The sequence below is a fragment of the Wyeomyia smithii genome, chromosome 2 (assembly GCF_029784165.1).
Source record: "Wyeomyia smithii strain HCP4-BCI-WySm-NY-G18 chromosome 2, ASM2978416v1, whole genome shotgun sequence".
Classification (NCBI taxonomy): Eukaryota; Metazoa; Arthropoda; class Insecta; order Diptera; family Culicidae; genus Wyeomyia; species Wyeomyia smithii.
This window is the reverse complement of record NC_073695.1, coordinates 195,674,702-195,687,864: the sequence shown is the minus strand read 5'-3', so window position 1 is coordinate 195,687,864 and position 13,163 is coordinate 195,674,702. Positions and strand designations below refer to the sequence as shown.

At 38.0% G+C, this 13,163-nt stretch overlaps 1 protein-coding gene across 10 annotated transcripts in view; it reads right to left on the bottom strand.

Moving 5' to 3' along the window:
• LOC129722753 (alpha-catulin) overlaps positions 1-13,163 on the bottom strand; it is a 380,319-nt gene that overhangs the window by 62,278 nt on the left and 304,878 nt on the right. For all 10 annotated transcript variants that reach the window (XR_008727634.1, XM_055676457.1, XM_055676462.1 and 7 more), the window contains 2 exons: positions 11,604-11,791; positions 11,421-11,526 (listed from right to left, as the gene is read on the bottom strand). Coding sequence is in view for 9 of the 10 variants with exons in the window: in XM_055676457.1 (XP_055532432.1) it covers positions 11,421-11,526; positions 11,604-11,791 (294 nt within the window). In the remaining variant the exon portion in view is untranslated. The remainder of the gene's footprint in view (positions 1-11,420; positions 11,527-11,603; positions 11,792-13,163) is intronic.

Sequence of the window (13,163 nt, the reverse complement as noted above, 5' to 3'; positions counted from 1 at the left end):
TGGTCCTGTTGTCAGCGTCGGTTAAACGGTTTTACGAGCCCGGTTGGTCATAACTGGTGGTACGTGCAATTTTTCCCCGATACTGCGACTGCGGTTGCGAGTGTGGAGATGAAAGTTTATTGCTGGATGCTGGGACAGCGACAACCACCGCCGATGTTCCCGGGGAAGCAGGGAAAAAACATTGAAAAGCGCTCCGAAGGAAATCAATTTATGGTTATGACATGGATATAAACGAGAATTTGAGCAGGGAGGTTACCGTTGTTTTATGATGAGTAGAGTGAATATAAACGATTGCCGTTAGATTTTGTTTTGTGAAGGTTTGAGGGAAATGAAAGGTTTTGAAATGACGTTTATTTTGGTTATAATTGAGCAATTCGATTTATAATGTAAGACAACATCGTAATTGTTAATAGCTTTAAACGAAAAATTCTTGAATAAAATAATGTTGTTCCTAAAACTTTGCTTCTTCACTTGTATGAAGACACCCATAGAGTACGTCTGAGGCAAATGTCTATGCAAAATGCTGCAAGTAGGTCATTTATTCGATCAGGTTGTGGTTCATAACGTTCGATAGTGCAGTGAAATGGATGAAAATGAATAATTCCGTTATTAGTATGACGCTTTTGTGAAGGCGTATCCGGGAACAAAGATATCCTTATACCATACCGACGCTATGAAGGTCGGGAAACTCAGGTTGGAACTGAAGATCTCAAAACGAAAATTTTTGAACAGGCTAGACAACAAAAGCACAGAGATCTGGTGAAACTTTCGAAGCTGCAACCCGCAGTGCTGATAAAAGTCATTTTCCCCAGCAAAATTCTTCGAAAATACAGCCAATCATTTTCAATTTTCACTTCCAATGATCGCAGCACTCTTTCAGATACACTAGATTTTCGTCCTAGTAACGTGCTGTTATACACAGATGAAATAGATCGCGCGCATCGTTCACGGTTACGGAATAAAATTTGACGATAAATCTAACCAAATGATCTTCACTTCAAAGCGAAAAAGAAAAACAAACAGTCCACTCAACCAAAATGAACCTCACCGAAACACTTTTTCACTGTCACTGACCGATGCCTTGACAATCTTTGTTCTGATTTTGTTGTCTTGCTTCCATCGCATGAAATATAATGAGGTGTTTTGACAGTTCACTTCCGTGCAAAAAGCGAGAAAGGAGAACTCTGAAAGGATTGTAAAAAAATAACGTTTATGGATGCTTTTTTTCATTCTCACTCAAAAGTGTCAACAAATATCAACCCTGGCAACCGGTTGAAATAAATCTAGGTAGGGTAAGGAACCACATATAATCAGTTCATGCAGCCTCTTGTGCGTTGAGACGAAATACTCGAGATGTATAAGGTGAAATATATTTGTAGGACAGTCAGTGAATAAGAGTTTTTTTTCCTTCATTGAACTTGTCGATATTGACGAAATTCAGGAGCCCGTTATTCTGACTGATAAATATGCCACCATCGCACTGTGGTCCAGAAATGAAAAAAGGTGGTCAAAAGTCCTTTTCTCATAAAGGTTACATTTTAGAGCAATACTGTCTTCGGGAAAGTTTTAGAGTAAAAAAAGATCCTGCTTTGGACATTAACAGATCCGTGATTAATCCCCCTACAAGTGAGATAAAAAAATATTTTCTCTAAAAATCAAAATTTTTCATCGCCGTCTTTGGCAAAGTTTTCCAAAATAACTTAACAAAAAACTTTGCTGAAGACATTAGGTAGCTATTTCTCAATCTTACTGAGCTAACTGATTATGTTCAATGATGTTTAAAAAAATAAGGTTTTTGCCGTTAAAATTCATATTTTATACCACTATACCTCTGATATTCTACTGAACTTTTAAAACAACATCAGACCTTTATTTTTTATATGTCACATCAGACTTTATTTGATGTTAATTAGGTTTCTTTCAATTTTTCCTGCCAAAAAATTTACTTTTTACAAGTAATTTTCGATTTTCTGCCGTTTCCCAAAACATCCCACGGCAATATTACCACTAAATGAATTGTCCATGTGCTCTGCACACACGGCAGTTAAAATTTCTTGTAGAAATCTGCAGAAACTTATAGAATCATGAAAACAAAACAACTTCAACGTGAGTTCATTTAAGTCATGTTGATCAATATCGGATCTTTGTTGCGAAAAACATAGCAAGCTTTGCATTTTTACCTTTTGATGCATCTTTTGAAGTATTATCAATGCATGTTAACAATAACCAATTATTATTGTTGCCTACTAAAGATGAATTATATGAGCGGTACACCTATTCGGCAATATTTGAGCTGAAATTTGAATTTGCAAAAACCACGTGTTTACATACATCGAGTATACTTCAAAAGATGCATCAAAGGTAAAAATGCAAAGCTTGCTTTGTTTTTTGCAACAAAGATCCGCTATTGATCAACAAGACTTAAATGAACTCACGTTAAAGTTGTTTTGTTTTCATGATTTTATAAGTTTCTGCAAATTTCTGCAAGAAATTTACTTGTTGAAAATTACTTGTAAAAAGTAAATTTTTTGGCAGGAAAAATTGAAAGAAACCTAATTATCATCAAATAAAGTCTGCTGTAACATATGAAAAATAAAGGTCTGATGTTGTTTTGAAAGTTCAGTAAGAATATCAGAGGTATAGTGGTATAAAATATGAATTTCAACGGCAAATCCTTTTTTTTAAACATCATTGAACATAATCAGATAGCACAGTAAGATTGAGAAATAGCTACCTAGTGTCTTCAGCAAAGTTTTTTGTTATGTTATTTTGGAAAACTTTGCCAAAGACGGCGATGAAAAATATTGATTTTTAGAGAAAATATTCTTTAATCTCACTTGTAGGGGGATCAATCACGGATCTGTTGATGTCCAAAGAAGGATGTTTTTTTTACTCTAAAACTTTCCCGAAGACAGTATTGCTCTAAAATGTAACGTTTATGAGAAAATGACTTTTGACCACCTTTTTTTCATTTCTGGACCACAGTGCATCGCCGAATAATTCTTTTTTACCCTATGTAATTTTAAAACACAAAATGGTTAGCACTAATATGTACAAACACAGGCCTTATGTAAACTAGGCAAACTCGGTTGTCTTGCATTTTACGCTCCGTTGTGCATTTTACGCTCCGTCAATTTTTCTATATTTTTACTATATACGAAATAAAACGTTATGACATCACTCCAAAACTAAGAGAATGATGTAATTTGAAAAAGAGCGGGGCTATTCAGAACATGGGTATAAAACAAACATCGAGGGGCGGGGTAATTTTTTCTCAGTCCCAATGCCGTATGCGGTCTGACCGTGACGCATTTATACGATAATTAAAATGAAATTTGATTGTCATATTTTCGGGCTTTCTCGAGGCTATTTCCATGAATTTAGAATATGTTAGATATATTTTGCGCCAACTCAAACAGATGTAGGTAACCGAGCAACGTTGCATACTTATTTTTAAATTTGTATGGACTAACATTTGAACAAGAGCTGGAATTCTTTTCTAAACCGATATATACTTTGATTTTTTAAAAAGAGTTTTGTGCAGTTAAATTGTCTATCTCAAAACGTATTGAAAAAAAAACTGCTGATTTTTATAAATTCACTTTTTGTTTTAAAATGAACATTTTGCCAGTGAAGGATCTTAAACACAATCTATTCAATATTTTGAATTGTTGAAAAAATTCTCTGGAAGTCAACCATCGACAACTTTTTCTCCGTTTTATTAATTACAGCGTCATTTTAATAACATTCATCGATTTCATACCACAAATCGAAAGTTTTTAGTATTGCCTAGCTTACTTTGAAAAGAGTATCATGAAAAATGTAGAAATAATTTAGTTACTAACCAGAAAAAAAGGAAGCCATGTGAGTTTCTAAATGTTACTTAGGTCCTGTAGAAAAGTTTTGCGTGATATGGATACATATGAACGACATATAAGAAAGGAGATGAATATTTCTTCTTCAAACAACATTTATCTGACACGGCACAATATGGTTTGTAGAGTTGTTTTGAGTCACATGAAATGAGATATTAATTTCTCAAATTTACATTATGTCCATATGTATATGAAAAAAGTGGGAGGTTGTATCCCAGACACGACCGCATAACCGACGTAGAACTACGCACAGTATATTCAGGAAGGAAACTTCTCTGGAAAGTTGAAAAATAATGAGTTTTTGTGATAATTGCTTGATATTGCTTGCTCAAATCGAGAAACTTTTCATTGAATAAACTCTGGAAGTCTACTGTACGAGAATAATACAATACTTTGCACGTTTTGTGCCGTGCTGGAGTACAAAATATATGGCTGTGTGATCTGGAACCTCCAGAGTTAAGAAAATTCCACATCTATCGACCCATTTCAACAGAACAATATCCCCGTACCTTTCACATGCTAAGCGAGCGCTTTACCATGAACTACAACTGCCATAAGTTTAGAAAAGGTTTTTTTACTACTGTAATAAATGTTGCTAGCTTGACATGAATGAGAACAACAGCGAAAATAAAATTTACATGCAGTGACGCTTCATATTTGATTTTTTTTTGCAATTGCAGTGCTATAGCCTTCTAATTCGCATATGAAAAAATACGATATCCATGAACGAGCAGAAAGAAATTGCTGTTGAAATCTGGCGCTCGAGATCTTTCGAAAATACGATTAATCTTCGATCACTTGTTTTTTTGCCTTGAGAAAGGCACAGTTTTCTGTTCAAAATCTGTAGGGCAATCTGACAACACGCACTGGGAAAGCTGTTTCCACATTCAGTAAATCAGATGGCAGCGACTGAATTTATTGCTAGGATCCAGCACAGATTACTTGCTCGTGTTGTCAAAAAATTATTAACTTTCAATAACCTGTTTATTTGCCTTGAAAAAGGCATTTTACTGTTCGAAATTAGATTTGCTGATGGCAACCTATGTGCTGCCCCAACAATGGGGGAATAACGACACGTCGACGACACACGCTGAAAAGAACCGCGCTGCTACTGAGACATGTGACCATGACGAACCACCGGGCAAGTGATTTGTTCAATCTTAAATCAGCGACCAAGCAACCCGCTGCTACTGCTGCAATACGCTCCTGCTACTGTCAATGTTTTGGACGGTCCGTCCAGTTCACCATCCGACTAAGAAATGTAACTGAATTCACCAGAAACACTCTTTTATAGCCGAAGGTTGCTACGAAATAGGCCACGCCTTTCTGTTCAGTTTTTTTTAATTCTCTAATATTCTTTAGACAAATTATTCCACAATTCGCATTTGATTTTTGTATCCAGCGAATAAACACCGATGGTGCTCTCACACACGCAACGGTTTTAACCCGTATCTTATAGCGGTTTGTAATATCAAGCGATTTCGTTTGCTCGCTGTTGCGTGTTGCATCATGTTGCAACTTGGCAACTGGGAGACGACGAAATTCTGTTCATGCTGGTTGATTGAATCGATTTCATATTAACTCTGCATAGTCGAACTAACTGCTTTTGTGAATGCGTTCTAACAGGGCAGTTTATTATTCAAAGTCGGTTATGCTGATCGCAGCCTTTGCCCTGCTCCTACCGGGGGGTTTACTAAATAAAGTAAAAATTAGACAACTACAACAGAATTGGATTGCTAGGATCCAGCACAAAATGATTGTGTTATTGCCAAAATATATTAACCTTCAATTACTTGAATATTTGCCTTGAGAAAGGCATTTGCTGTTATAAATCTGTGAAAACTGTTTTCTTATCCAGTAAATAAGACGGCCGCGACAGATTGTGTTTTCTTGGATTCAGCACAGAGTGTGCTGTTGCCAAGGTAAAGCAAAACTTCATTGCGGACAGAAGGCCGAAGCCCTTAACTGGCAAATCGAGGCGTTTGATGCTACCTCGCTGCTGCTGTGTATTTTGATTTGTGTACTGGCGCAACCCGCTACTGCTACTACCGCAAATCGCTACGCTGTAGCTCACTAGTTATACTATTCCGTCGACCTTTTTAGGGAAAGGCAGCGAGCGACCAATCAGAGGACGTAATTTTCGTTTCAACTAGGCTTGACAATTACCAATAGTACAATAGTTCGCGCAATCAATCAACAATTTTCTACATTTGGGTGGATGCGTGTATAATTTTCATTACATTGTTAATAATTAATTTTCATTACATTGTTAATAATTAAATGTCTCATTCTCACTGTCAGTAGTAGCACAGAGATGCGATCAGCACCATATCCGATATTAAAATAAAACTACGAATTGTCCTTTTGAGGATAAATAAATACTTTAATGAAGAGGTAATATTTTTTCGTTCTTTTATTATACCTCATTTTGTGTTAAATCCACGAACGCAAGTTGACGTTAAACTACATAAGGTCGTTTCCTACTTTACTTGCATTGTTTTATTTGACAATGATCAATAACAATGACTTTTATCCAACACAAATATATAACCTCTGGAAATAATTTGATAACAAAGCACAGATTTAAAATGGCATCTGAAATCGATTTTTGACCACTAAAAATTCAAAATGGTTACTTCCGGTTCGCGAAAAATAGCCAAAACTGGCAAAATTTTGTTAAAAATGGCTATTTTTTGTAGCCAGATGAATGCCCAAGAGACGCAAATCAACTCCAGATACCGTTTTGAATTTCAAAGTGGCAACTTCCGATATGGAAAACAGTTATAAATGACCAAATACCACCTTATAGGAGAATTTCCGAATTCGGAAAGACTTTGAATCGTTTTCAAGCCACCTCTTTTTTTTTTAATTTGTTAGTGTTGGATAGAATGATAGACTATCGCAATCGCAATCTATCGCAATCTAAGCGTCTATCATTCAGAGAATTATTGTAAAGGAGAACTAACATAGGCGTAGCCAGAGGGGGGCAGGGGGGCCGTTGCCCCCCCCCCTAAATGTTGACATTGGTGCAGAATTTTGTTTTCAATAATTCTAATAGCAAAAAACGACATCTTTAGCCCACACAAACATCTGTAAAGTAACGGCCAGATCAAAAATAATTGATTGAAATGCTTGCGCCATGCTGCGTGGAATTCCACAGGTTTTTCAGTTGATCCACCAAGGATATTGCAGCGGCAAAAGTACCGGGCAAATCCGCCTGCATCAACTAGCTTGGAGTATTGGAACCGAGCTGTGACAATTCCTTACTTTGATTTTCTTGTAACCTCACTGGAAGCACGGTTCGATGAAGATAGTGCACCTGCCTACGCGTTGTCCTTGCTGCATCCCGCTAACGCAATACGCATGTCGTTGGAAGAGTTCAAGCGCAAAACCAAAAATTTCGTTATTTTTTATGAAGTTGACAATTTTGTTGGAGAGGTGGAAGTTTTGTATTATCATTGCAGCAGTATGAGAGCAGACCTTGGAAGAGTTGGATCTTATAGACCTGCTAGCTAAAGACCATTCTTTTTTCCCTGCGACTGAGAAAGCAGTTAAAATTGCACTTGCTCCACCATGGAAACATGCACGATTGAACGCTCGTTCAGCACATTACGTCGGGTGAAAACCTGGCTGAGGTCAACAGTATTTGAACAGCGGTTGAGTGCTCTCTGCTTGCTGAGTGTTCATCGGCAGATAGTCAACAACAATCGTGAAAAGACACATGAACCGCTTCCGGAACGTTTGACGTTTGATGCCCGAAGATTTTATTGAGAATCTTGACTGTGTCTTCAATCTTCACGTCCTTGGGAAGCTTTGACAGGATGTAGTTGAGATAGCGGCTGTGCGAATGGGTGTCCAGCTTCCGAAGAAGTAAACGTACCTTCGCCGCATCATTCAGCTGGCCTGATTCATTCTCGAAGAGGTCCTGGTAGCGGTTAAACAACAACGTCCGAACGTAACTCCGTTTTCGTCGTCGAAGCCAAACTCGATGGTGTTCGAAGAGAGGAACTCCAGAATCTACTCCGGGGTTTGATACTGACGCTGCTGCTTCTGGACTGCTATCCGCTGTAAAATTTGGGCCATCTTGTGAATCATATCTTGAATTCCCGGTTGCGGCTGCTGATCAACTCTATCTTCTGCCATGTTCGTGGATTCTTGAGATCCTCGTCGCCAAAATAATATGTCCAAAGGTTTAAATGAACTTAAGAGCTTTTAGTAAAGAACATCTATTTATATTCGAGGTTGAACAAAAAATAATAAAATTTTCCACTCTGATGTCAAGGACAACTTTTCACTGAAAAACACACTAAAGTCGCTTTTTCTGCGGGGGATACGTGCTGAAAAAAAAATGCGTAAATTCCGGAAACCGCGTGAAAAAACGCGTAAATTTCGAAATCCGCGTAAAAAAACCGTGTAAATTCCGGAATCCACGTAAAAAAAAACGCGTAAAAAAAACCGCGTAAGAAGCGACCTTAGTGTACCATTTCTTTATTTCTAAAATTTTGAAGAGCTTGTCCCCCCCTATTTGAAATTCTGGCTGCGCCCATGAGAACTAATCACCCGTATGTATTGCAACAAATAGCTGCATGTAATTCTACGTCAACTTTGCGGTCGCGACGTTGCACACAAATCTTGTGATTTTTAATAAACTGATTCATAGAGCAGGTTTTAGTCCACCCACGCTGTTTTGTTATGGTCATGTTCCAGCAACCTTCAACATTTTTCTCGATTGACTTCCAGTCAATTACACTACGCTTCTCTTCGAAGAAGTTTACAGAGAATAGTTATTGTAATTTACCTCTCCACATCATTAAATCAACCCAATGGAGTGTATTCGCAAACCTATTGCAAGAAATACATTAGCTTAAGACAGGCTGTCGTAATTCTACGTTAACACTGCGGTCGTGTCTTATAAACAACCTCTTAATTTTACTGAGATACAATTAAATATCCACTGTATATTGATTTTTTATCTTGTTTTTTGGTGGATAGAAAGAAAAATTATATTTTGAAGCTGCAAAAACATTTGAGCTGCTTGGTTATTATTAAATATATTTTAATTTATTATTCAACCCAAATACGTCTGGCCAGACCCATGTCTCTGACGAAGGGTTAAATTCGAGTCGATATAAGATGATACTTATAGCTACTCATGTAATACGTTCCTGCATTCTACACTGATGGAAAAAGGTTTCGAAGAGAAGGATTTCATCGGAATATTTTGGATCAAATAGGGAAAATTAAAATTTAATATAGCATCGCGAAATCTAATTTCTGCTGCTTGCTTGTATTCATTTGCATCAAATTATGCGCTGATACCGGTGCTACTAATCGATTTTTAGTTCACAAGACATAAACGAATTAGCTTCTTAACTGAATTGGTGCACGTGTGCGAATGTACGTACGAGTTACGAATAAAAAGCAAATGTTCCCGGAAGTCTTGATTGATGAAAAAGTCGTTAAACAATTATCACGTCATGTTGAATAGATACTGGATTGTGCAGGGCTAAATGGTTGGGCATGGACTTTTTTCCGTTTCTAAGTACTAATCGAAAACAATGATCTATCCGAGAACTAGATTAAAAATGTTTTTATGAGCATATCCAAATAACTCGACGAATTCGGCTCAACAAGTGCATATATATATATATATATATATATATATATATATATATATATATATATATATATATATATATATATATATATATATATATATATATATATATATATATATATATATATATATATATATATATATATATATATATATATATATATATATACAAACCTATTTTTAATGTCCAGGATTCGGAACATTAGAACAAAGTTTTTGATAAAAAATTTCTCTTAGCAATCCAGTACAAATAAAATAGGCACGGTGATGAAAAATCATAAAAGCGACTGCCAGGGTCGTTATCTTTTAATTCCGTTTTCTTTTGATTCATAAATCGTGGAAATAAAACGAAATTTGCAATCTTGATTGAGTCGCCTTTATTACCAGTCATCTGTCTTTCGCCGAACCGGCCCCTCGATTATGTTTCACTGTTAATCGTTGATCATTTCACGGGTGCGAGCATTACACTCTTAAGAGGCGACTTCGACCGCCACCAACCTACGTAATTTACCGTCACCCAGTTTATTCACTTTAAGTTGAAGCAATCAATACGCTTTATGACTAGCAAAGAAACAAAAAATAAACGCAATAAATTAAATAAAATATCCTTTTTGCCACTTGGAGCGAAAGCAATGTAGACACGCACAAACTGCATTGTTGATAGCCTTTTTTACAATGTTGTTCCACAATCCACTCGAACCAGTAACAAATTACCCAATTCCCCCTGCTCGGCACTGGCTGACAGCAATTTATTTCGACTGCCTTGCCCTGATTCAATTTCGGTGGTGGTTTCATCGTCCCGGTTCCTGAACAACAGTTTTACCTTGACTGTGTGTGTGTGTTTGCCTCCCTCTTTTTTGTTTTCAATCAATGAAAAATCTCTCCCAGCGCAAACCTGATTCCGTTCGCACCTGACCGACATCCTGTACTCGGGTGGCGGGGTGCTTGTTTGGCCCAAATAAATAATACGCCGTTTAATTTGGCCCATTTCGCAGCCCAACCAGCTTCCATTCTAGGGCGTTTACCGTTTCCAACTCTAAGCGATTTCTCTCTGGTGGTTTGCGAACGGTGGAAATGCAAAAGGAGGTAGTATTGAATTACGGCTAACATTTCTCGGAATCAGACATTGAACTTTGAGCAGGAAAATGTGAATTGAAATTTGATCTTTGCAGTGACAGGAAATGTCACAAAAACGTGCAGACAAGCGAAAGGTTGGCAGTGGATTATTGGTTTTGATGTTCGTTGGTTCAAGTTGACCGATTAAACACTTGGGCAGTGATTTTCCCCATTCAGTCACTGTTGGTTTAATTGAAGTGGCTCTTATTGCATTGAGTCCCTTGAGTCCTTTTGAGCTTCTGTGTAAAATTGAAAGAGTGGGTAGACTAGTTAGACCATCAATTGAATCACCAGGCGCCTGCTTCAAAAAAGCGATGCTCATGGAGGACGGATTATTCTGAGCTCTTCAATGATTCATAATCGTAATGTTCCCATGCGGTATCAATTGCCGTCGGCTATAAATCAGCACCATTCACGTTCAGCGGGGTGAAAGCTATTTTTTATTCATCAATTCTCTACCACAGCGCACTTCGCACGTGTTGGTGCGTACGCTCAAGTGCTTCCGCGCGCTCTAGTGGCACGAGTCAGTCAGCCAGCAGGGGCAAAATATTGTACCACCCACACGCGCTGTAATACTTTGAAATATAAATAAACCTCCAGTCGACGGTGGTTTTCGACTGTGCATGCAGACCACCACCGAAACTGATCGTGCGGAAAACTTGAAATCAGTGGTTTTTATTTACACACATGGTCGCACGTTGTCTTTTATTGCTGGTTAAAAATAGCCAACAAACTTGACGATACGCCAGTGCCAGTTAATTTCCTCTTCCCGGGCGCAGCTCAACACGTACTCATAGCCCGCACCCACTCACCTGTCACATGTGCCAGCTCCACCATCTCAGCGCCGAATACTGAGAAAGCTTTCACGAATTCTGTAAAATTGGCCACTGATTCTAATCTACCTAAAGTTCTAGCTACCTGTTGGCGAATAAGAAAAAAGTTGAAAACAACGATAAAGATTATTTCAATCACGGTGTAGCTTATTAAGAACTTACCCTGTCTTTGGCTAATAATAACTGTTTGACGACCACGATATCGGCCAGCAGCAGAACCCGCGTCACCGAGCTCAGCAGGGTCCGGGCGGCCCTTATCATCGGTCCTCTGTCGTCAATCGGATTAGGCCGGGGCGAGTAGCCCACCGGGTCCGTTGCCGCAATATCACATAAGCGTTCTATCGATGAGCCTGCCAAACAGAGGTGGGGGAAAGACGATAAATAGCATTAGGAGGTTAGCGAGTTCAATTTGTTGTTGTTCGGGCTGGCTGGCTGGCAGATATTTGTGGGAAAGATTATCCTGTGGGTATTACCGATCGGGGTCGAAAGCAAAAAAAAAACAGAACACAGAATGCTCGAAGGTGCTGTTCACCGAACAGGAATAGCACGGAAGAATATAGAAACAAAACATACTGATCCAATCTAATCAGAAATCTGAATTATATCAAATTGCATCTGGGAAATAGTCGCGTTGGTCATGTACTTAGATCTACGAGATGGAATTAATTCACTGGGGGTCCAAATAGGAGTGTTTAATACGAAGCAAATTTTTCTATATTGTAAGGAAAACGCTGTTTGAATATCTTAGTTGAATTTGGCTTGTCACTCAGAAATAAATTTTGATTCTATTTCTAGAGCGTGATTCGATTTTAAAACAGTTTCAGGGATGATATAAATTACTTTAAAAAAATGATGTGTAGTTCCACGAAGAGTCATGCTGAAACCAATGAAACTTCATTCAAACAGTTTTGATTGCGATGCATTTACTTCTGAGTTGAAGATCAATAGGGGAGACTAAAATAGTTTCCATGAACCAGTTGAAAAAAGTTTACTCCTGAACTTGAAAATATACCTACTAGAAGATTTAAGAATAATAGCGCTTGAACTAACTGATAGCAAAGTACCGATCAGATTACAAAACAAACGTAATCTATAGTTTTATTCAATCTAATATGTTTCATGACTTAAATACTTCTGTTAACCCCACCTACGTAAGAAGGTTAAGTTTTTATCCTCTTGCTTTGGAATGGATTTGGTAAGGTTGGTTGCCGCTTGAAGGTCGCTATATCTTCTAATTCCGGTTAACCTGGATATCAGCACACCATCCAAAACTGTGCAGTTTTGGTCTCCGATTTGATCTTGGTTGACATCGGCTAGTACGCTGAGATCTCGACTGACGAAAACTTCTTGTTTTGCTGCATTGAATACTTTGTATCCGTTGGAGTCATTGGAGTATACCGCGTAATCAAATAGAACGCGTAATCAGTACGATCTTGGGAATATACGCCATCACTTCGAATCCTAACATCCGAAGATGGAAGAGGTTTGGCTTATTCCCGTAGAACATTCCGAAGGGTGTTGCAGGTGTTTTCTTGGTATGTACGGTTAATTATGCCACTTCTGTTCAAAAACGTTTATCGAGTCCCGTTCTCGTCGATGTAGAAATGCCCCAGTCGGTTATACTCTAATTGGATGTGACAATTATGTTTCTCTTGGAACTAACATCTCTGTAGTCGACGTTGCTCCCAAACGTGAGCTTGTCGTCGACCATTATCCTTTGAG